The sequence below is a fragment of the Callionymus lyra genome, chromosome 2, assembly GCF_982586985.1.
Source record: "Callionymus lyra chromosome 2, fCalLyr1.hap1.1, whole genome shotgun sequence".
Classification (NCBI taxonomy): domain Eukaryota; kingdom Metazoa; phylum Chordata; class Actinopteri; order Syngnathiformes; family Callionymidae; genus Callionymus; species Callionymus lyra.
The window spans coordinates 38,388-62,009 of record NC_141819.1 but is presented as its reverse complement, the minus strand read 5'-3'; the positions used below and the strand labels follow the sequence as shown (position 1 = coordinate 62,009).

The window sequence follows — 23,622 nt, the reverse complement described above, 5'->3', positions numbered from 1 at the left end:
CTGTTGATAGATCTCTCTGCTGATAGATCTCTCTGTTAATAGATCTCTGTTGATAGATCTCTGTTGATAGATCTCTCTGTTGCTAGCGCCGTGTTCACGTTAGTTTGTCTCTGACTTTTGCATAATTCACTAAACAAGCATTTTTCTTAAACTCATCCATGTGTCTGTTCTTCATTCCACGTACGAGGCTGAGGAGGTTCATCGGAACACAACATCCCCACACAGGTAATAACAGGTAACAACAGGTAACAACAGGTAACAACAGGTAACAACAGGTAACAACAGGTAACAACAGGTAACAACAGGTAACAACAGGTAACAACAGGTAACAACAGGTAACAACAGGTAACAACAGGTAACAACATGACCATATTTCCAGATCTTCTCTAGAAACACTTGTATTCATGGAAACATCAACTTCATCGACAACAAAGTGACAAAAGTTTCTGTTGATTCTTTTTTACATGAAACATCAGAAAGTGATTCTCAGAATTGAAACCAGAGAAAAGTTTTTAAGGTTAGAAAATGTTTAGCAATTTGTCAAAATGTACATGTGTGTGTTAGAACTTAAACATTTCTCTCTAGTAAAAGTGTTCTACTGTCATGTCACCAAAGAAGATCATGTCAACGACTATAATGTCATTTAAGTGTCACAGTGTTGAGGTGAAACATTTTCTAAGGAGGTGAAGCACGTCTACGTCTCATTTTCTTTCATTAGTGAAGTTTAAATATTATCTTGTGACAATAATTCAAAGTTAAATCCCATCAGAGACCGTTGGGTCACATACCTGTTGTGGACCGGACCTCTGAAGTCAGGGTCAAACTTCCGTGGCTCACCTGAGACACAGAGAAGATCATGATGAGACTGTGAGAAGATCATGATGAGACTGTGAGAAGATCATGATGAGACTGTGAGAAGATCACGATGAGACACAGAGAAGATCACGATGAGACTCTGAGAAGATCATGATGAGACACAGAGAAGATCACGATGAGACTCTGAGAAGATCATGATGAGACACAGAGAAGATCATGATGAGACACAGAGAAGATCACGATGAGACTCTGAGAAGATCATGATGAGACTCTGAGAAGATCATGATGAGACACAGAGAAGATCATGATGAGACACAGAGAAGATCATGATGAGACACAGAGAAGATCATGATGAGACTCTGAGAAGATCATGATGAGACACAGAGAAGATCACGATGAGACTCTGAGAAGATCATGATGAGACTCTGAGAAGATCATGATGAGACACAGAGAAGATCATGATGAGACACAGAGAAGATCATGATGAGACTCTGAGAAGATCATGATGAGACACAGAGAAGATCATGATGAGACACAGAGAAGATCATGATGAGACTCTGAGAAGATCATGATGAGACACAGAGAAGATCACGATGAGACTCTGAGAAGATCATGATGAGACTCTGAGAAGATCATGATGAGACACAGAGAAGATCATGATGAGACTCTGAGAAGATCATGATGAGACACAGAGAAGATCATGATGAGACACAGAGAAGATCATGATGAGACACAGAGAAGATCATGATGAGACACAGAGAAGATCATGATGAGACACAGAGAAGATCATGATGAGACTCTGAGAAGATCATGATGAGACACAGAGAAGATCATGATGAGACTCTGAGAAGATCATGATGAGACACAGAGAAGATCATGATGAGACTCTGAGAAGATCATGATGAGACACAGAGAAGATCATGATGAGACTCTGAGAAGATCATGATGAGACACAGAGAAGATCATGATGAGACTCTGAGAAGATCATGATGAGACACAGAGAAGATCATGATGAGACTCTGAGAAGATCATGATGAGACACAGAGAAGATCATGATGAGACTCTGAGAAGATCATGATGAGACACAGAGAAGATCATGATGAGACTCTGAGAAGATCATGATGAGACACAGAGAAGATCATGATGAGACTCTGAGGAACCACAGAAGGATCTACAGACAACGTTGACTTTTAAACATGATCATCACGTTGTGACGAAGCTACAGCCATGTATGTATCTAAACCATGTGTGTAACTAAACCGTGTGTGTAACTAAACCGTGTGTGTAACTAAACCGTGTGTGTAACTAAACCATGTGTGTAACTAAACCATGTGTGTAACTAAACCATGTGTGTAACTAAACCATGTGTGTAACTAAACCATGTGTGTAACTAAACCGTGTGTGTAACTAAACCGTGTGTGTAACTAAACCGTGTGTGTAACTAAACCATGTGTGTAACTAAACCATGTGTGTAACTAAACCATGTGTGTAACTAAACCGTGTGTGTAACTAAACCATGTGTGTAACTAAACCATGTGTGTAACTAAACCGTGTGTGTAACTAAACCATGTATGTAACTAAACCATGTGTGTAACTAAACCGTGTGTGTAACTAAACCGTGTGTGTAACTAAACCGTGTGTGTAACTAAACCATGTTTGTAACTAAACCGTGTGTGTAACTAAACCATGTGTGTAACTAAACCGTGTGTGTAACTAAACCATGTGTGTAACTAAACCGTGTGTGTAACTAAACCGTGTGTGTAACTAAACCATGTTTGTAACTAAACCGCGTGTGTAACTAAACCATGTGTGTAACTAAACCGCGTGTGTAACTAAACCATGTGTGTAACTAAACCGTGTGTGTAACTAAACCATGTGTGAAACTAAACCGTGTGTGTAACTAAACCATGTGTGAAACTACTGCTCGTCTTCATGTCTCTGAGACTCAACCATTGTTTTCATCAACACTTTGTTTCATGTCCATCATTGACAGCAACACAATGTGTGTATTGTGTGTTCATGTGTGTTCATGTGTGTTTATGTGTGTTCATGTGTGTACTGTGTGTTCATGTGTGTTCATGTGTGTTCATGTGTGTACTGTGTGTTCATGTGTGTTCATGTGTGTACTGTGTGTATTGTGTGTTCATGTGTGTACTGTGTGTAAGTAGGTCACAGCAGGAGCTCAGGTGAGCCATATGTCAGGTAATCTGGCTCGTGTGGGATCAGATAATAAGGGATTATGAAGGATTGAGAGTTTGAAGAACGTTCTTGAGCAGAACTACGTCACACAGTTAGTAGTTTAATAATATAATACATTATAATAATATAATAATATAATAATATAATACAATATAATAGTATAATAATGTAATAATGTAATAATATAATAATATAACACAATATAATAATATAATAATATAACACAATATAATAATATAATAATATAATAATATAATACAATATAATGATATAATAGTACAATAATATAATACAATATAATGATATAATAGTATAATAATATAATACAATATAATGATATAATAATACAATACAATAGTATAATAATGTAATAATGTAATAATATAATAATATAACACAATATAATAATATAATATTATAATAATATAATACAATATAATGATATAATAATAATATAATATAATAATATAATACAATATAATAATATAATAATATAATAATATAATACAATATAATACAATATAATAATATAATAATATAATACAATATAGTAATATAATAATATAATAATATAATACAATATAATAATATAATAAAATATAATAGTATAATAATATAATACAATATAATGATATAATAATATAATAATATAATACAATATAATAATGTAATAATATAATACAATATAATGATATAATAATATAATACAATATAATAGTATAATAATGTAATAAAGTAATAATATAATAATATAATAATATAATAATATAATAATATAATACAATATAATAATGTAATAATGTAATAATATAATAATATAATAATATAATAATATAATAGTATAATCATATAATAATATAATACAATATAATAATATAATAATACAACCTTAACACACATGAGTGTGTACATGTCTGCAGTAACATGAGCTGAAGTGATAACATTTATCAAACTAAACTGTGTCAAAGTAAACCTTCACATTCATCTAGTTTATGTTTTTTAAGCTCAAGGTCAGCATCGTTCACAGATTTCTGTTCCATCATTTGAATGACAGTGAAGACGAAGGAATACTTGAGTTCACCTTCCATGAGGGTTAGGGTTAGGACACTACAGAGAGAAACAACTGCTGCCACACCAGACCAAAGATGGTTCAGGATGAGCTCGGGAATGAAAGCAACAATTTATGGAAAAAGCCTGGAAGGCATGTTAGCCAGGAACAGACGCAGCTGCACTGATGTTTGCTCATTGATTTGATGTGAGCCTGGACTTCTACAGCGCAACTACACGAACACTAAATGTATGATGTATTGATTTGATGTAAGCCTGGACTTCTACAGCGCAACTACACGAACACTAAATGTATGATGTATTGATTTGATGTGAGCCTGGACTTCTACAGCGCAACTACACGAACACTAAATGTATGATGTATTGATTTGATGTAAGCCTGGACTTCTACAGCGCAACTACACGAACACTAAATGTATGATGTATTGATTTGATGTGAGCCTGGACTTCTACAGCACAGCTACACAAACACTAAATGTATGATGCATTGATTTGATGTGAGCCTGGACTTCTACAGCACACATCTACACGAACACTAAATGTATGATGTATTGATTTGATGTAAGCCTGGACTTCTACAGCGCAACTACACAAACACTAAATGTATGATGCATTGATTTGATGTGAGCCTGGACTTCTACAGCACACATCTACACGAACACTAAATGTATGATGTATTGATTTGATGTAAGCCTGGACTTCTACAGCGCAACTACACAAACACTAAATGTATGATGCATTGATTTGATGTGAGCCTGGACTTCCACAGCACAGCTACACAAACACTAAATGTATGATGCATTGATTTGATGTGAGCCTGGACTTCTACAGCACACATCTACACGAACACTAAATGTATGATGTATTGATTTGATGTAAGCCTGGACTTCTACAGCACACATCTATACAAACACTAAATGTATGATGCATTGATTTGATGTAAGCCTGGACTTCTACAGCGCAACTACACAAACACTAAATGTATGATGCATTGATTTGATGTGAGCCTGGACTTCCACAGCACAGCTACACAAACACTAAATGTATGATGCATTGATTTGATGTAAGCCTGGACTTCTACAGCACACATCTACACAAACACTAAATGTATGATGCATTGATTTGATGTGAGCCTGGACTTCCATAGCACAGCTACACAAACACTAAATGTATGATGCATTGATTTGATGTGAGCCTGGACTTCTACAGCACACATCTACACAAACACTAAATGTATGATGCATTGATTTGATGTGAGCCTGGACTTCTACAGCACAGCTACACAAACACTAAATGTATGATGTATTGATTTGATGTGAGCCTGGACTTCAACAGCTCACAGCTACACAAACACTAAATGTATGATGCATTGATTTGATGTGAGCCTGGACTTCTACAGCACAGCTACACAAACACTAAATGTATGATGCATTGATTTGATGTGAGCCTGGACTTCTACAGCACAGCTACACAAACACTAAATGTATGATGCATTGATTTGATGTAAGCCTGGACTTCTACAGAACAGCTACACAAACACTAAATGTATGATGTATTGATTTGATGTGAGCCTGGACTTCAACAGCTCACAGCTACACAAACACTAAATGTATGATGCATTGATTTGATGTAAGCCTGGACTTCTACAGCACAGCTACACAAACACTACATTTATGATGTATTGATTTGATGTGAGCCTGGACTTCAACAGCTCACAGCTACACAAACACTAAATGTATGATGTATTGATTTGATGTGAGCCTGGACTTCAACAGCTCACAGCTACACAAACACTAAATGTATGATGTATTGATTTGATGTGAGCCTGGACTTCAACAGCACACATCTACACAAACAATTAATGTATGATGTATTGATTTGATGTGAGCCTGGACTTCAACAGCTCACAGCTACACAAACACAAAATGTATGATGTATTGATTTGATGTGAGCCTGGACTTCAACAGCACACATCTACACAAACAATTAATGTATGATGTATTGATTTGATGTGAGCCTGGACTTCAACAGCTCACATCTACACAAACACTAAATCTATGATGCATTGATTTGATGTGAGCCTGGACTTCAACAGCTCACAGCTACAAACACTAAATGTATGATGTATTGATTTGATGTGAGCCGAGACTTCAACAGCTCACATCTACACAAACACTAAATGTATGATGCATTGATTTGATGTGAGCCTGGACTTCAACAGCACATCTACACAAACACTAAATGTATGATGCATTGATTTGATGTGAGCCTGGACTTAAACAACACACATCTACACAAACACTAAATGTATGATGCATTGATTTGATGTGAGCCTGGACTTAAACAACACACATCTCGCAAACACTAAATGTATGATGCATTTATTTGATGTGAGCCTGGACTTCTACAGCACAGCTACACAAACACTAAATGTATGATGCATTGATTTGATGTGAGCCTGGACTTAAACAGCACACATCTACACAAACACTAAATGTATGATGCATTGATTTGATGTGAGCCTGGACTTAAACAGCTCACAGCTACACAAACACTAAATGTATGATGCATTGATTTGATCTTAGCCTGGACTTCTACAGCACAGCTACACAAACACTAAATGTATGATGCATTGATTTGATGTGAGCCTGGACTTAAACAGCTCACAGCTACACAAACACTAAATGTATGATGCATTGATTTGATCTTAGCCTGGACTTCTACAGCACATCTATACAAACACTAAATGTATGATGCATTGATTTGATGTGAGCCTGGACTTCTACAGCACATCTACACAAACACTAAATGTATGATGAATTGATTTGATGTGAGCCTTGACTTCTACAGCACACATCTACACACACACTAAATGTATGATGCATTGATTTGATGTGAGCCTGGACTTCTACAGTACATCTACACAAACACTAAATGTTTGATGCATTGGTGACACATTTGGTCAAACATCATTGTTAATGGAACCACCTTTGAAAACCTCTAAAAGTTTTGTTCCATGAAAAGTTAAAAACACATTTGAAATCAAAAGTCAAACCACAACACAGTGTTGTTTTCACAAAACTACTGGTAACACAAACTTTCTGATTCTCAATCATTTTATTGACATTTTTCTTTGTCCTTGTTTTTGATGTCATTCTTTAAATAAGACACTTTAGGCTGAACTGTGTGTAAAAGTTTGATACTTTAATACGTCACATGTTAATAGTTTGCCTGAGAGAGAGAAACATACAAGAAATGCTTCTTTGTTTGGTTAAAACCTTGGTAGTGATGCTGACGACTGAACATCTGAAATGTTGCTGGAGACCAAGACTGAAGGCCATTAGAATATTCATCAAATGTGTGGAAATAAGTCTGAGCAACAACAGTTGGTCTGACAGACGTATCAATAATATATATATAACTATATATATATATATATGACACGTTAAACATGGTCACTTAGAGTCAAACTGCATGTTATGGTGTTTTTGAAATTGAAATATTCTGAATCACAAACTCATATGGACAACGTGTGGATGATGAAGATCAGAACCAAGGCTTGGAAACTAAACTGCTTGTTGACTACAACAGGTCAAAGGTCACACAAGACGAGTCGAGGTGAGATGATCTTGTTTGGACTCAAAGATTGTGAAGATGAAGCTATTATTACTATAATAACATAATATATAACAATAATATATAACATTATGACACGATCACTGCTTCCATTATTCCAATGTGACAAACTCCCCGCCGTGTGAGTGAAGCTAGAAGACATCATGTGAGTGAAGCTAGAAGACATCATGTGAGTGAAGCTAGAGGACATCATGTGAGTGAAGCTAGAAGACATCATGTGAGTGAAGCTAGAAGACATCATGTGAGTGAAGCTAGAAGACATCATGTGAGTGAAGCTAGAAGACATCATGTGAGTGAAGCTAGAAGACATCTTGTGAGTGAAGCTAGAAGACATCTTGTGAGTGAAGCTAGAAGACATCATGTGAGTGAAGCTAGAAGACATCATGTGAGTGAAGCTAGAAGACATCATGTGAGTGAAGCTAGAAGACATCATGTGAGTGAAGCTAGAAGACATCTTGTGAGTGAAGCTAGAGGACATCATGTGAGTGAAGCTAGAAGACATCATGTGAGTGAAGCTAGAAGACATCATGTGAGTTAAGCTAGAAGACATCATGTGAGTGAAGCTAGAAGACATCTTGTGAGTGAAGCTAGAAGACATCATGTGAGTGAAGCTAGAAGACATCTTGTGAGTGAAGCTAGAAGACATCTTGTGAGTGAAGCTAGAAGACATCTTGTGAGTGAAGCTAGAAGACATCTTGTGAGTGAAACTAGAAGACATCATGTGAGTGAAGCTAGAAGACATCTTGTGAGTGAAGCTAGAAGACATCATGTGAGTGAAGCTAGAAGACATCTTGTGAGTGAAGCTAGAAGACATCATGTGAGTGAAGCTAGAAGACATCTTGTGAGTGAAGCTAGAAGACATCATGTGAGTGAAGCTAGAAGACATCTTGTGAGTGAAGCTAGAAGACATCTTGTGAGTGAAGCTAGAATACATCTTGTGAGTGAAGCTAGAAGACATCTTGTGAGTGAAGCTAGAAGACATCATGTGAGTGAAGCTAGAAGACATCTTGTGAGTGAAGCTAGAAGACATCATGTGAGTGAAGCTAGAAGACTTCTTGTGAGTGAAGCTAGAAGACATATAGAGTAACTTCTTGATCTACTCAACGTTCAAGAAGAACATCCTTCGTTTATTAACGATTCATGATGGATGAACCCGTTTAGTGACAACATGTGACTTACCTTCATCACAATCATTTTATTCATTGTGATGCAAACACAAGTATTTTAATGTTACTAAGATTTTGATTCAGAGTCTTGGATTCAAACACACAACCAAACAAAGTACGACTTCTTCAATGAAACAAATGAACACAAACAAGACGATCTGTTGGAAACACTTAAGGTTTGAGCTCAAGGATGTTGTGTCACTTGGTGTTAGCATCTATGTAAAAAATATTAAATATAACAATAACCACAGACTGTTGCTGAAGTCTGACGGTGAGGCTCAGACACACTGTGACCCTGATAATAAACCCTGGGTAACAAAGGAGGTCAAGGATGTCCTTCACTGAAGAAGGTGCTTCAGGAGCAGAGACACCATGAGGTCAGCACAGCAGGAGGTGAAGCTTGAGGGAGGAACACCTATTGGAGGAGGTGAAGCTTGAAGGAGGGACGCCTACAGGAGGAGAAGCTTGAAGCAGGGACACCTAGAGGAGGAGGTGAAGCTTGAAGGAGGGACACCTACAGGAGGAGGTGAAGCTTGAAGGAGGGACACCTACAGGAGGAGGTGAGGCTTGAGGGAGGGACACCTACAGGAGGAGGTGAAGCTTGAGGGAGGGACACCTACAGGAGGAGAAGCTTGAGGGAGGGACACCTACAGGAGGAGGTGAAGCTTGAGGGAGGGACACCTACAGGAGGAGGTGAAGCTTGAGGGAGGGACACCTACACGAGGAGGTGAAGCTTGAGGGAGGGACACCTACAGGAGGAGGTGAAGCTTGAGGGAGGAACACCTACAGGAGGAGGTGAAGCTTGAAGGAGGGACATCTACAGGAGGAGGTGAAGCTTGAGGGAGGGACACCTACAGGATGAGAAGCTTGAGGGAGGGACACCTACAGGAGGAGGTGAAGCTTGAGGGAGGGACACCTACAGGAGGAGGTGAAGCTTGAAGGAGGGACACCTACAGGAGGAGGTGAAGCTTGAAGGAGGGACACCTACAGGAGGAGGTGAGGCTTGAGGGAGGGACACCTACAGGAGGAGGTGGGGCTTGAGGGAGGGACACCTACAGGAGGAGGTGAAGCTTGAAGGAGGGACACCTACAGGAGGAGGTGAAGCTTGAGGGAGGGACACATACAGGAGGAGGTGAAGCTTGAAGGAGGGACACCTACAGGAGGAGGTGAGGCTTGAAGGAGGGACACCTACAGGAGGAGGTGAGGCTTGAGGGAGGGACACAGGAGGAGGTTGGAGGAGAAGCTGAGTGAGGAACAAATAAGAGAGTCTGGGATGATGTTAATACCATCACTGGACCAAGTCCTCTCCGACTGCAGTGGACACGGAGGAGCAGCTCAACAACTTTTTCAACAGATTTGAAACGTCCTCAAACGTCTCAGGCCACAAGTTCAGCCCAAGATCCACTGCAGTTTGCCTACCAGCCCACTCTGTGCAGGACAAACTCTCCCCTTCACCATCTACACTTCAGACTTCAACTACAACTCAGAGCTGAGTCTGGTCCAGAAGTTGCTGACGACAGAGTCATTGTTGGATGCATCAGGGACCACAGCGAGGACGAGAAAATTAGTCTGATACGTGACTTTGTGGACTAAGAGGAACCACTTGAACACCTCAAAGACCAAGAAGCTGGACTTGGACTTTTTGAGTTCCCTGAGTTTCTGACCAGCTGGTGCTTAAATCAGATCAAGTAATTATTGTTGAATGCTGCTGAGAAGCTCATCCATGCTTTTGTAACCTCCAGGCTGGGCTATTGTAACTCTCTTCTGTCAGGATGTTCTAAGAAGTCTCTCAGAATCTTCAGCTCATTCATCTGCAGCTCGTGTCCTGACTAAGACTAAGAGGCGCGAACACACCTGTGCTGTCTTCCCTACATTGGCTTCCTGTAGAATTTAGAATACAATTTAAAATCCTTCTCCTATAAAGCCTTACATGGTCTAGCACCAACATACATTAAAGATTTAATCCAAACTTACCAACCCTCTAGGACCTTACAATCCTTAAACTCTGATCTATTAGTTATACCACAAATCTCTAAAAGTAGACTTGGAGCCAGGGCCTTCAGTTTTCAAGCCCCTCTGCTGTGGAACCAACTACCGGCTTCAGTCCGGAGGGCAGACTCTCTATGTTTAAAAACAATCTTAAAAACTTACTTTTGGATAAAAAATATAACTAGGACTGACTCTGAATCTATCTTTAGCTGCTGTAGGCTGAGAGTTTTAGACACCAGCTCTGTATATCCTTCTTTTCTGCATTACATTCATCACCTGTGCAGTTTAAACACCTTTTATTTCTCTCCCGGAGTCCCAGGACCTCCAGAGCTGCTGCTGATCCAGGATCTTCACCACGTCATCAGATCCAGAGTTCTCTCCAGCACCTCCATGGACTCTCCTACACTCTCCTCTTTTTTCTCACTGTATCCTCCCTCACTCTTCTCTCTTCTTTTCTCTCACTGTATCCTCCCTCACTCTTCTCTCCTCTTTTCTCTCACTATATCCTCCCTCACTCTTCTCCTTATCCATCTGTCTACCCCCCCATCCTTCCTACCATCCTTGAGGTAACTTTGTTATGATAAGACACTTTAAATAAAATTGAATTTAATTATTTTTGGAGACTTTATTCTTCATGTTGATGACGTCACATCTTGCTCTGCTAATATATGATATTTCGGCACTAGTGAACAAGATGAAACCCTCCTCTTGCTCAGATGACGTCCTTCCTTGTAGGCTTTTTATCAAAGTATTTGATGTAATTGGCCCCTGGGTTACCAATATGGTGAACCTCTCCCTTTCCACAGGGGTGTTGTGGAGCCTTTGCTGAAAAAGCCAGGCTTTGACCCAACTGACCTCAGTAATTTCAGGCCTATTTCTAAGCTCCCTTACTTGTCCAAGATCTTGGAGAAGGTTGTGTCTGAGCAGCTCTTCCTGGATCAGAGCGACATCCATGTAAAATCATTCAGAGATTTCCTGATGTTATCACATGTTTGCTGATGACATCCAGATCTACTGCTCTGTTGATCCAACTGAGCCCCAGAGGCTGAACTTAGTCAATTGCTGCTAGAAATCAAACAATGGGTGAAAACACTTTGAAGCTAAATGTGGACAAAACTGAAACTCTGGTGATTGTTGATGATCAGGTTCCAGGGTTGAGTCAGTACTTGGGTGACTTAGGCCAGTCTGTCAAACTGAGCCTGAGAAACCTGGGTGTTGTATTTGATAAATACATGTCTCTTGTTCAACACTGAACAAAACTGACCACAAACTGTTTCCTTCAACTGAGAAAAATCTCTAAACTTAGGAAAATGTTGTCACAACATGATCTGGATCTTATTATCCATGTGTTTGTTTCTTCTCGTCTGGACTATTGTAACAGTTTGTTTTCATGTCTTAAGAAGGATCTGTCTCGCCTGCAGTTGATTCAGAACTCTGCAGCCAGAATTCTGACCCGCTCTAGTAGAAGAACTCACATTTCTCCTTCAAACTCTTCACTGGCTTCCAGTTTCTTTCAGGATCAACTTTAAAATTCTGGTTCTTACTTTCAGATCTATTCATGGTCAGACCTTCATGATCTGATCCAGACTTACACCCCAGCTCAGGCTCTGAGGTCTGTGGATCAGAATCTACTGATGGTTCCTGAACTTCAGGACCAGAGGAGAGAAATCCTTCCAGACTGTTGCTCCTAAGCTTTGGAACCATCTCTGTGTTTGATGATCTACTGACTCCTTCAAGAAACATCTGTGTTTGATGATCTACTGACTCCTTCAAGAAACATCTGTGTTTGATGATCTACTGACTCCTTTAAGAAACATCTGTGTTTGATGATCTACTGACTCCTTCAAGAAACATCTGTGTTTGATGATCTACTGACTCCTTCAAGAAACATCTGTGTTTGATGATCTACTGACTCCTTTAAGAAACATCTGTGTTTGATGATCTACTGACTCCTTCAAGAAACATCTGTGTTTGATGATCTACTGACTCCTTCAAGACACATCTGTATTTGATGATCTACTGACTCCTTCAAAAAACCATCTTAAGACATTTTTATTTGTTCAGGCTTTTCCTTGATTTTCTGGAACTCCTGTGTTGTTCTCAGTGTTATCTTTAAAGTATATATTTTATTGAGTATTGTTTTGATTATTTAAGCGCTATGTGACCCTGGTCTGGAAAAGCGCTCTATAAATACAAATTACTTACTTAATTACCTCGGTGTGTGTCTGGACAGTAAACAGACCTGCAACACAGACCATGTACAGTATATAAGAAAGTTCAGAGTAGAAGTACTTTCTGAACAGGATCATTTAACATCTGCAGTAAGATCCTCTGCATGTTCTACCAGTGTGTGGTGGCCAGTGTTCTATGCTGTGGTGTGTTGAGGTGGGAATGTGTCCAGGAGAAGGTCAACAGGTCAACAGGTCAACAGGTTGATCAGGAGCTCTGTGGTTGAAGCTGGACTCACTGGTGACAGTTGCTGAGAGGAGATCATTGAACAACTACTGTCAATCATGGATGATGACAGTAATCCATTGAACAATCATCAGTGAACAGAGAAGCAGATGCAGCACGAATGCTCCTCCCATGATGCAACACTAATATACTCATGGACTCATTAATCCCTCGTGTTATTAGATTGTACAATTGTGAGTTTGGGGGCAGAAGTGAAAAGATGTTAATCTTTGTATCCGTGTATCTATTTCCTGAAGGAGATCTCCAGAGGGATTAATAAAGTTTATCTATCCATCCATCTATAAAATAATACTTCCTACAATTTCTTATCATGTATTATTTGTTTTTGGTTCTGTGTTTCAAGACAGAAAAGACAAAGGACCATCAGTAGAATGAGGCCAGCACTTAAAAGTGATCACCGACTTTTCAGTGCTGGACTCCATATTGAGACAAAACAAGAACATCCAGATCTTTGATTCTGCTTTACTGACTCGTCTCCAGTTGACTTGACATACTCGGCGTGTTTCCTCCGCACACATTATTTAGCCAGCAGATTTTCAACTCTTCTTTCTGACATCCCATCAAAGAAAGATCTGGGCTGAGTCTCCCCATGAGGAGTGAACATTGGAGAGTGTCAGCTCTGACAGCTGCTCTGGGCAGAAGGAGTGTTGCTGTGACCTTCATATTTCTCTGGGAACTTGCAGGAGAGTCAAAGTTGCCAAGTGTGTTTGTATCAAGAATCGCTGTGACAGCCTTCAAGCTGTCTGGAGATACGTTTCCTCATCTAATCCATCATCTGCCACATGATGAACATAGAAAACACTAAGAAAATGAAGAAAAACGTTTTTTCTGAATTTTCAAGTTCGATTTGACAGGTGCCACTCGATCCAGTATTAACACAATAATTAGTGAAAAAGTGAATCAAACTGTCCACGTTAAGTCATTAAAGAAAGAGGGTCAAACATAGAAAGTGTCGTCAGTATCAGCTGAGATGACAACTGTGACCTTCAAGGACTGAGGTTCAGGGATGAAGGTTAAACAAGACAATGATCAGATGAACATCATGTACAGACACATTATAAATGTTCAGGCCAAAGGTAAAAACTAAGTCTAAAATGTGGTCTTTTTGATGAGTGGGTTCAGAAACATGTTGCTCAAAATTAAAGGCTTCTGTTAAAGTTAAAAGTTATTTATCAGAACAAGATGTGAGGTCATCAACATGAAGATTAAAGTCTCAAGAATAAGAACAGATTTGAATAATGGAAGATAAGAAGTCACTGAAGTCTTTCAAGAACACTGAAGGACCAGGCGGGCGGTAGATTGACACACAATAGAAAGGTCTTGTAGAACCAACCAAGATCATCTGAGACTCAAAAGAAGTGAATTCCTGTGTCTGAATCACTTTGAACAACTCTCTCTATAAACAACAGCCATCGACCCCCACGACGACAGGCGTCCCCTCAACAGCGCAGGACAGAATTCGTTAGGATGAATAAACTCTTAGGCCAGTCTGTAGAAGTAGAAGAACTCACATTTCTCTGATCCTTCAAACTCTTCACTGGCTGCCAGTTTCTTTCAGTATCAACTTTAAAATTCTGGTTCTTTCTTACAGATCTATTCATGGTCAGAAAAGTGATATATAAATACAAATTACTTACTTCCTTCCATCAGTGATCTGATCCAGCCTTACACCCCAGCTCGGGCTCTGAGGTTTGTGTCTTATGTGTCTTGGCCATTTACAGTATATAGTTTTAACTGTGTATTGTTTTTAATTGTTAGCGCTTTGTGACCCTGGTCTACAAAGGCGCTTTAGAAATAACCATCACTTACTAACATTGAACACACATGTGCTTATGACGTCACTGAGGCAGTGACAGCGACACCTGTGACGAGGGTTACAAAGATTAACAACATATTCAGTAGCTGCAGCCAGAAGTAAGAACATGAAGAACATGAAGAAAATGCAAAACAAGAAGAACATGAAAAACACAAAGAACATTAAGAATATGAAGGACGAAAAGAACAGGAAGAACATAAAAAACAAAGAAGAACACAAAGAACATGAAAAACACAAAGAACACGAAGAACACGAAGAACATGAAGAGAGAAGAACGTGAAGAACACGAAGAACATGAAGAAGATAGATGAACATAAAGAACAAGAAGAACATGAAAAACACAAAGAACATGAAGAACATGAAGAATAGAGAATAACATGAAGGAGATAGAAGAACATGAAGAACAAGAAGAACATGAAAAACACAAAGAACATGAAGAAGAGAGAAGAACATGAAGGAGAGAGAAGAACATGAAGAACATGAAGAAGAGAGAAGAACATGAAGGAGATAGAAGAACATGAAGAACAAGAAGAACATGAAAAACACAAAGAACATGAAGAACAAGAAGAACATGAAGAACATGAAGAACATGAAGAAGGTATAGTAAAGCTCAAGAACAATGTGTTCTGAAAGATCTGCTCTGACACATCATGATGGACAGTGTGTTGCTGTGCAGAGACTCGAGGGTCACAGCAGGTCAAAGGTCAGAGTCGAGGAAACACACAAGTGTCTCTTGAAGCAGCAACACTCACACAAACACACAATAGTTGTTCGAGTGAATCTTTGGTGCAACATTAACATGATATTGACAACAATTACACAACAATACAATTATTATGTGAAAACACGTTTATTAGAGATAGTTTTACATTTTAATGAATCAATGAATCAAAGACTTCAAATGTCTTCTTAAACCATGATCAATAAATAATAATAAATAATAATAATGTTATAATAATGTTGTCAGACTCTTTCATCAAGTGTAAAAAACTGGATCAATAATAAATAATAATAAATAATAATAATGTAATAATAATGTTGTCAGACTCGTTTCATCAATTGTAAAAACTGGATAAACAATAAATAATAATAAATAATAATACATAATAATAATGTAATAATAATGTTGTCAGACTCGTTTCATCAAGTGTAAAAACTGGATAAATAATAAATAATAATAATGTTATAATAATGATGTCAGACTCGTTTCATCAAGTGTAAAAACTGGATAAATAATAAATATTAATAAATAATAATGATGTCAGACTCTTTCATCAAATGTAAAAACTGGATAAATAATAAATAATAATAAATAATAATAATGTAATAATAATGTTGTCTGACTCGTTTCATTAAGTGTAAAAACTGGATAAATAATAAATAATAATAAATAATAATAATGTTATAATAATGTTGTCAGACTCTTTCATCAAGTGTAAAAAACTGGATCAATAATAAATAATAATAAATAATAATAATGTAATAATAATGTTGTCAGACTCGTTTCATCAATTGTAAAAACTGGATAAATAATAAATAATAATAAATAATAATACATAATAATAATGTAATAATAATGTTGTCAGACTCGTTTCATCAAGTGTAAAAATTGGATAAATAATAAATAATAATAAATAATAATAGTGTTATAATAATGATGTCAGACTCGTTTCATCAAGTGTAAAAACTGGATAAATAATAAATAATAATAAATAATAATGATGTCAGACTCTTTCATCAAGTGTAAAAACTGGATAAATGATAAATATTAATAAATAATAATAACGTAATAATAATGATGTCAGACTTGTTTCATCAAGTGTAAAAACTGGATAAATTATAAATAATAATAAATAATACATAATAATAATGATGTCAGACTCACAGAAATGAACAGTTCAACCGCAGATTATCTTCTCACCGGATTAAATCCTTGTGTCTCTGACAACAGTTGCTACATGTTGTGATCACGGACACAAACACAAGTGAAGATTTATATTTGAATTAACTTTACATGAATGTGTTTAACAGTGAATTGAGTTTAAACCACGACATGTATGTGGCACCGTCAGTCATGTATATACATATATATACATATACATATATATATATATACATACATATGATTATCCTCTGAACAGCAGCAAGAGCTGAAACACATTAGACGTTTTTTTCATGAAATTATTAAGATTTCTGCAGCGAGTCAACAACAACAAGAACAAGAACAAGAACAAGAACAACAAGAACAATCAGAATCAGAATCAGAATCAGAATCCTTTATTTGTCCCGCGAGGGGAAATTCGGTTTAAACAGCAGAGCAATATACAAAAATAAAAACACCCAGAAATAAAAATAAAATGAAAAAAATCTAAATAGAATAAAATAGAAATCCCTTGAGTTATCTATCATAACCTCAGGTTCTACGAATTGGTACGAAGCCCTCTAACGGCTTCACTATTGGTTTTCCCCCGAGGCACCGCCTCGTCTCTGAGAAAGCTTAATGAACTCGCCACCCAGCAGGGGGCAGTCCACTTCCTATAAAGGCGGGAAACACCCGCTGCACTTCCTCCAACTGAAAACTCAGCGAGAAGGGCGGCCGCTGGGCGACGAGGTTAGAGGGCTGCGCACCAATTCGTAGAACCTGAGGTTATGATAGATAACTCAGGGGTTCTACTTCATTGGTGCTCCGTCCTCTAACGGCTTCGCTATTGGTTTAAACCCAAGGCGAAGCCTGATGGGATAAATGTACCCCCAGCTGGACGCCGCTCCTGAAGCAGCATCGCTAGGGCCCTGCCAGCCCAGGATCCAAGTCTACTGGGGCCGTGGGCCTGCGTGTCGACGGGCACACGGGCACACGCTGGAGAACGCCCGGGTCCAAGTCCCGCTCAGCTCGTCCCGTGCAGGAGCCACACTTTGAGAGGCCGGCCCAGGGCAGCGGGGGCCTAAGTGATGGCCCACGGGTCCCTGACCGTCATGCGCACCAGGGAGTCTGGCGCTACCAGTGTTAACCTCAGCCCCTCCCGCCTCGTCCTCCGAACTAAGGGGAGGAGGAGCCGCGGAGGAGGGAAGGTGAACAGTAGTCCGGCCGGCCAACTCAAGTGGGCTAAAGCGTCCACACCTAGTGGGGGCAATCCGATGCCCTGAGGGAGAACCAGAGGACATCTGAAGTTCTCCTTGCTGGCAAAGAGGTCTGCCACCGGGTGACCGAACCAAGACCATATCTCGGCTCTCCACTGCCTCGGACAGACCCCATTCGTCGTGGACGGCCCCCATCCGACAGTCTGTCCACTACTGCGTTCAGCTCGCCCGGTACATGCTGAGCTCTGAGAGAAAGCAAGTGACGGTCTGCCCACAGCCAACTTCTTTGCCACACTCAGAAGGGCTGGGGATCTGGCTCCACCTTGGCGATTAATGTACACCACGGCGGTGGAGCTGTCGGATAGCACTAGGACGTTGGACCGTGACAGTTGGGGAGAGAGGTGAAGCAGGATTGTGTGACTGTACACTGGTCTACCCGTTGGCGTAGGCCTGACCCGAGGTGCCTCCCCAACCTGTCAGAGAAGCGTCTGTGAACACCTGAGTGTAATGAAGGACGCAACCCAATGGAACTCTCAGTCTGAGGTTGGCTAGAGACTTCCAAAACTGGATGTCCTGCAAAACCCGAGCGGAAAGGCACACTTTCTGACCTTGTTCCCGCTTGAGGTCTAGCTTGAGACAATCAAACCATCTCTGAAGCTCCCTCATATGCAGCAAGCCCAGCCGAACTACCGTGTGAGCTGCTGCCATGAGCCCCAGGAGGGACATAACAGTGCCTGCTGTTGTCACATGACACCGAGCTTCCAGCAACTGTGTTGTCAGTCGGAGAATGGGCTGGATACGCACGTCCGGGAGGCGCGCGTATCCCTCCTCCGACTTCAACAGTACCCCCAGGTAAACTAACTGTTGAACTGGAGTCAGAGCGCTCTTGCTGAGGTTCACCGTGAACCCCAGGGTGGCAATATGGCTCAACACCTTCTGTGTGTGAGCGTAACTTTCTGCCTCTGACCTGGCAAGGATCAACCAGTCGTCCAGATAGGTCAAGATCCTTACCCCACTCACTCTTAATGGCTCCAGTGCCGCCTCCACACACTTGGTGAAGGTCCTGAAGTAAAGTAAAGTAAAGGTGAAGTAAAACCAGGCGACTCCAAGCCGAATAATGTTCTGTCAGAACCACAGCCCTGGCGAACTTTGGGTTGTCCTTCGGCCCGCCCCCGCGAACGTCCAAGAGCGGGCCGTAGACGAAAGGGCATCAAACAAGCCGCGTCTCTATCTCTTGAATCAACAGAGCATGTAATCGAGTTGGATTCACTAGAACCCCCACTCTGATACATAAAATCCGGCTCTGTGGGAGAAACGCGCAAGGGCGCGTGAGAAACCTCAGATGCGTGTCGTGCGTGTTCCCTTTCCCCCCCGGAAGTCTTCCCAACTCCCTGAGCACTTCTTAGTGTCACCGGAGCTGACAAAACCCGCGATGTGGAGGAATGTGCTGGAGAATTAAACCGGGGCTGATGTGACTTCAGAATAGGTCGCGCGCGCGTCGGCACCGCATCACTCACCAAGTCCAGTACATTCTCAAGCTCCGCTGGCGGTCCTGACCTGCTCATCACTCGTGAGATCCGACCGCCACGCACCTCTCCAGTTGATCGACCAGAAGGGGCGAAAGCTCCTTGCCCTCGCCTGGTCTCAGAACGGCGAGAAAACTCACGCGTAAAAGCACCATGTTGCGTCAGTTCCATGGCGTTTTCTCTTTTCCGCCGCCATACATGACGTCCTCCACGGTGCCAGTGCTTGTTGACAGCGCTGTGGGGGAAGGAACAACCTCCGGTCAACAGACATGTCCGTACTAGTTCCACTCACCTCAGCTGTCAAGCTCTGTCGGGCACGAGCGCTAGTCGACGCGGAAGTAAACACAGCTGACTCAGCAGGTCTCGCGGACCTCTGCGCTTCTGTAAATAAAACACATGTGGTTGAGTCTGCCCCTCAATCGTGTGGACAGACTCCATTATTACAGTCTCGGCATGACCCGGACGAAGGGGTTTAAAACCTCCTTCGAACTGTGTTCGGAGAGGAAACTCACGCCGTCTATGAATGGCGGAGCATGTTAGCTTAGCATTAGCGCCGAAAGTTTCTAATGACACCTGCGAATACGTCACACTCACAGGCGGAAACACATGCACACTACTAACATCTCTCTCAGAACGAACCACAGAAAATTCATACGTTCTCTTGTTTTATTCCCGACACATGCCCTTGAATGAATAGGGGGGAGAGCCCTCGGCCGACGACTCCGCTGCGGCTGCTGGCTCTCCGGCTCGCGCTGCGGATCTTGGTGACGCTCACTCGTCACCTGCCGCCGCTGTTGCCGATGTTGTTGGTGCTGCTGGGGTGGCTGGTCTCTGGTGACGCTTCCCCCCCCCAGCACCAGATGATGAGGCCGACAACGGGATCTCCGTCTCCGAGCGCCGTATCCCCGTCGCGCCTCGTCATCACGCCCATGCAGGTGATGGCGGAGCTGCGACTCCTGCTGCGTCGCCTCCTGCCGGGCCATTCCTCTCCATGGTGCGTTTGTTCCATGGCGTTTCTCTGCCAAACGTTACGCCATCTATGGCGTTTCTCAGCCAAACGTTACGTCATCCATGGCGCCGGGATTTTTTGACAACGCTCATCAGCGGTCAAACCACGTCAGCGCATGTCAACACTGAAGTGAAGTAAACACAGCTGATCAAGCCGGTCTCGTGGACATTTGCTTATCTGGAAACAAACACATGGTTGAGTCCGTCCTTCATTCGTGTAGACAGACTCCGTTATTACAGTCTCGGCATGACCCGGACGAAGGTGTTTAAAACCTCCTCCGAACTGTGTTCTGAGAGGAAACTCTCGCCGTCTATGAACAGCGGAGCATGTTAGCTTAGCATTAGCATGTTAGCTTAGCATTAGCGGCGAAAGTTTCTAATGACGCCTGTGACTACGTCACACTCACAGGCGGAAACACATGCACACTAACACCTCTCTCTCAGGTGAACCCGTCGAGTGCTGCTGGAGGGCCATGTGTCTGCAAGAGATACTTACCTGATCGCTCTCGCACACCTCATGGTCGACTCCATGCAGCGAGCCAGTCGTCCTCTCGTCGCGGTCTGTTCATGATCGAGGGACGACTCAGCTCGACTCATCAGGGTCCAACAGGTTGGAACCTGAGCTTGTCGAGTGCACCGCACAGGACTGCCATGTTGTTTGTTTTTCTTAAACAACATGTCAGTAACCTGTGTTGATCATAATCATGATCTGAGGCGGCGTGGGTCGACAAGCCTCGAACGCTTCCCGTCACTGTCAAAAGCCGTGGGAAGCGCTCGGAAGGCCACATAATCATCACGTGTGATTTGGGCCCAGGCAAACGAAGCAGACGTGTGTCTCCCGTCTTCAGGGAGTCTTCGTGCACACATTGTTCACTTCAATATTCATCGCCATCATTAGATTCCACTGTCAGGAGCTTTCTCGCTGAGTTGTAAAGGAGGAAGTGCGGCGGGTGTTTCCCGCCTTTATAGGAAGTGGACTGCCCCCTGCTGGGTGGCGAGTTCATTAAGCTTTCTCAGTGACGAGGCGGTGCCTCGGGGTAAACCAATAGCGAAGCCGTTAGAGGGCGGAGCACCAATGAAGTAGAACTGCACCATATTATATATACAACATATTTTCTCAGTGACGAGGCGGTGCCTCGGGGTAAACCAATAGCGAAGCCGTTAGAGGGCGGAGCACCAATGAAGTAGAACTGCACCATATTATATATACAACATATTTACAAAAATAACAAGAAGAGGTGCTGTTAAATATTATCTGGCTGTGTTCTTGTTGTGGAGTCTGATGGCAGCAGGGAGGAAGAAACAACAAGAACAACAACAACAAGAACAACAACAAGAACAACAACAACAAGAACAACAAGAACAAGAACAAGAACAACAACAACAACAACAGAAACCAGCACAACACAGTCCAGTGGATTCTACTGTTGTGTTTAAAACATTCAAAACTAACATCTTCTCTGAGAAACAAAGATGTTTTCGTGAGTCTGTGCAACAACATCAACACAACTTTCATCCACTGACACTAGAAACACACACAAGAGGGGATCTGAGGTCACACATCAACACTAGACGTGTGTGTGTCACACAACATGTCACGTGACGATGGAGACAAAAGCTTCTTCTGATGTCATCAAAGTGACAAACACTGACCGTAGTAAGGAACGTTCGTCTGTCGCGCCATGACGTCATGTGACTGTCGCCGCACCTGCGCTCGCGGACTCACACCTGGTTGAGGTTCTTCAATCACGTCCGTCGTCCTGGTCCAGAGACGCTTCGACCAGGAGCCGTGTTTACAGCGTGACGTCACGATCGCACGGAGCTCTTAAAGGCGCCGCGCGACGTGTTTGTTCTCAAGTAAACTCTTCTTCAAGGTCGTGGTTCTCCCCCTGGACCTTCATGTCAGGAACCTTCTCGTGACGTTGAGGGACAAGAGAGAAAGAACGTCATGTCCAGCAAGTTGTCATGTGTCTGAACAAACACCGCCCTCTGCTGGACTCCAGGCGCTACTGCGTTCTGTGACAAGATCTCCAGGAACTTTCCTCACGATGTTCTACGACTTCAAGACTTCGAGCTCAGAACTTCACTGGAAAGTTCTTTTAAGAATTAAGTGTTTTCTTTGAAGTGAAATAGAAGAATACTACTAGTACTACTACTAGAACTAGTACCTGTTCAATGATCTTTTTGAAAGAAAATCCTAAACTTGGTCTTCATTCAGGACTAGACTACAGAGAGGAGGCAACATCTGGTGGACTGGTGTGAACACCTGCTTCTGAACGTCCACAAGACTAAAGAGATCCTCATGAAATCTGGTTGTGGTTTCGAACTGGGCCTCGTAAGAAGGACCTCATACTGGCTGCCTGAGCACTTGAGACTTGAAGATCCTTTGATTGAAATCTTTCAAAACAGCTGCTGCACCTTCAGAGCTGAGGTCCACGAGGGACAACCTCCACATGAGTGTCAGAGAAGCCTCACTGTCCATCTTTTAATCTTTAATGTCCTCACTGTCCATCTTTAAATCTTTAATGTCCTCAATGTCCATCTTAAAATCTTTAACTGTCCTCACTGTCCATCTTTAAACCTTAAATGTCCTCACTGTCCATCTTTAAATCTTTAAATGTCCTCACTGTCCATCTTTAAATCTTTAATGTCCTCACTGTCCATCTTTAAATCTTTAATGTCCTCACTGTCCATCTTTATATCTTTAATGTCCTCACTGTCCATCTTTAAATGTCCTCACTGTCCATCTTTAAATCTTTAAATGTCCTCGCTGTCCATCTTTAAATCTTTAAATGTCCTCACTGTCCATCTTTAAATATTTAATGTCCTCACTGTCCATCTTTAA

General features: G+C 41.4%; 1 protein-coding gene across 1 annotated transcript in view; it reads right to left on the bottom strand.

Moving 5' to 3' along the window:
* The window catches only part of LOC148085009 (choline transporter-like protein 5-A), an 86,580-nt gene extending 64,026 nt beyond the window's left edge, over positions 1-22,554 (bottom strand). Inside the window, exons 1-2 of the mRNA XM_087781921.1 lie at positions 22,431-22,554; positions 789-837 (exon numbers count right to left, since the gene is read on the bottom strand). Coding sequence (XP_087638047.1) covers positions 789-837; positions 22,431-22,461 — 80 coding nt within the window. The 5' untranslated portion in view covers positions 22,462-22,554. The remainder of the gene's footprint in view (positions 1-788; positions 838-22,430) is intronic.
* Positions 22,555-23,622: the final 1,068 nt, after the last annotated feature.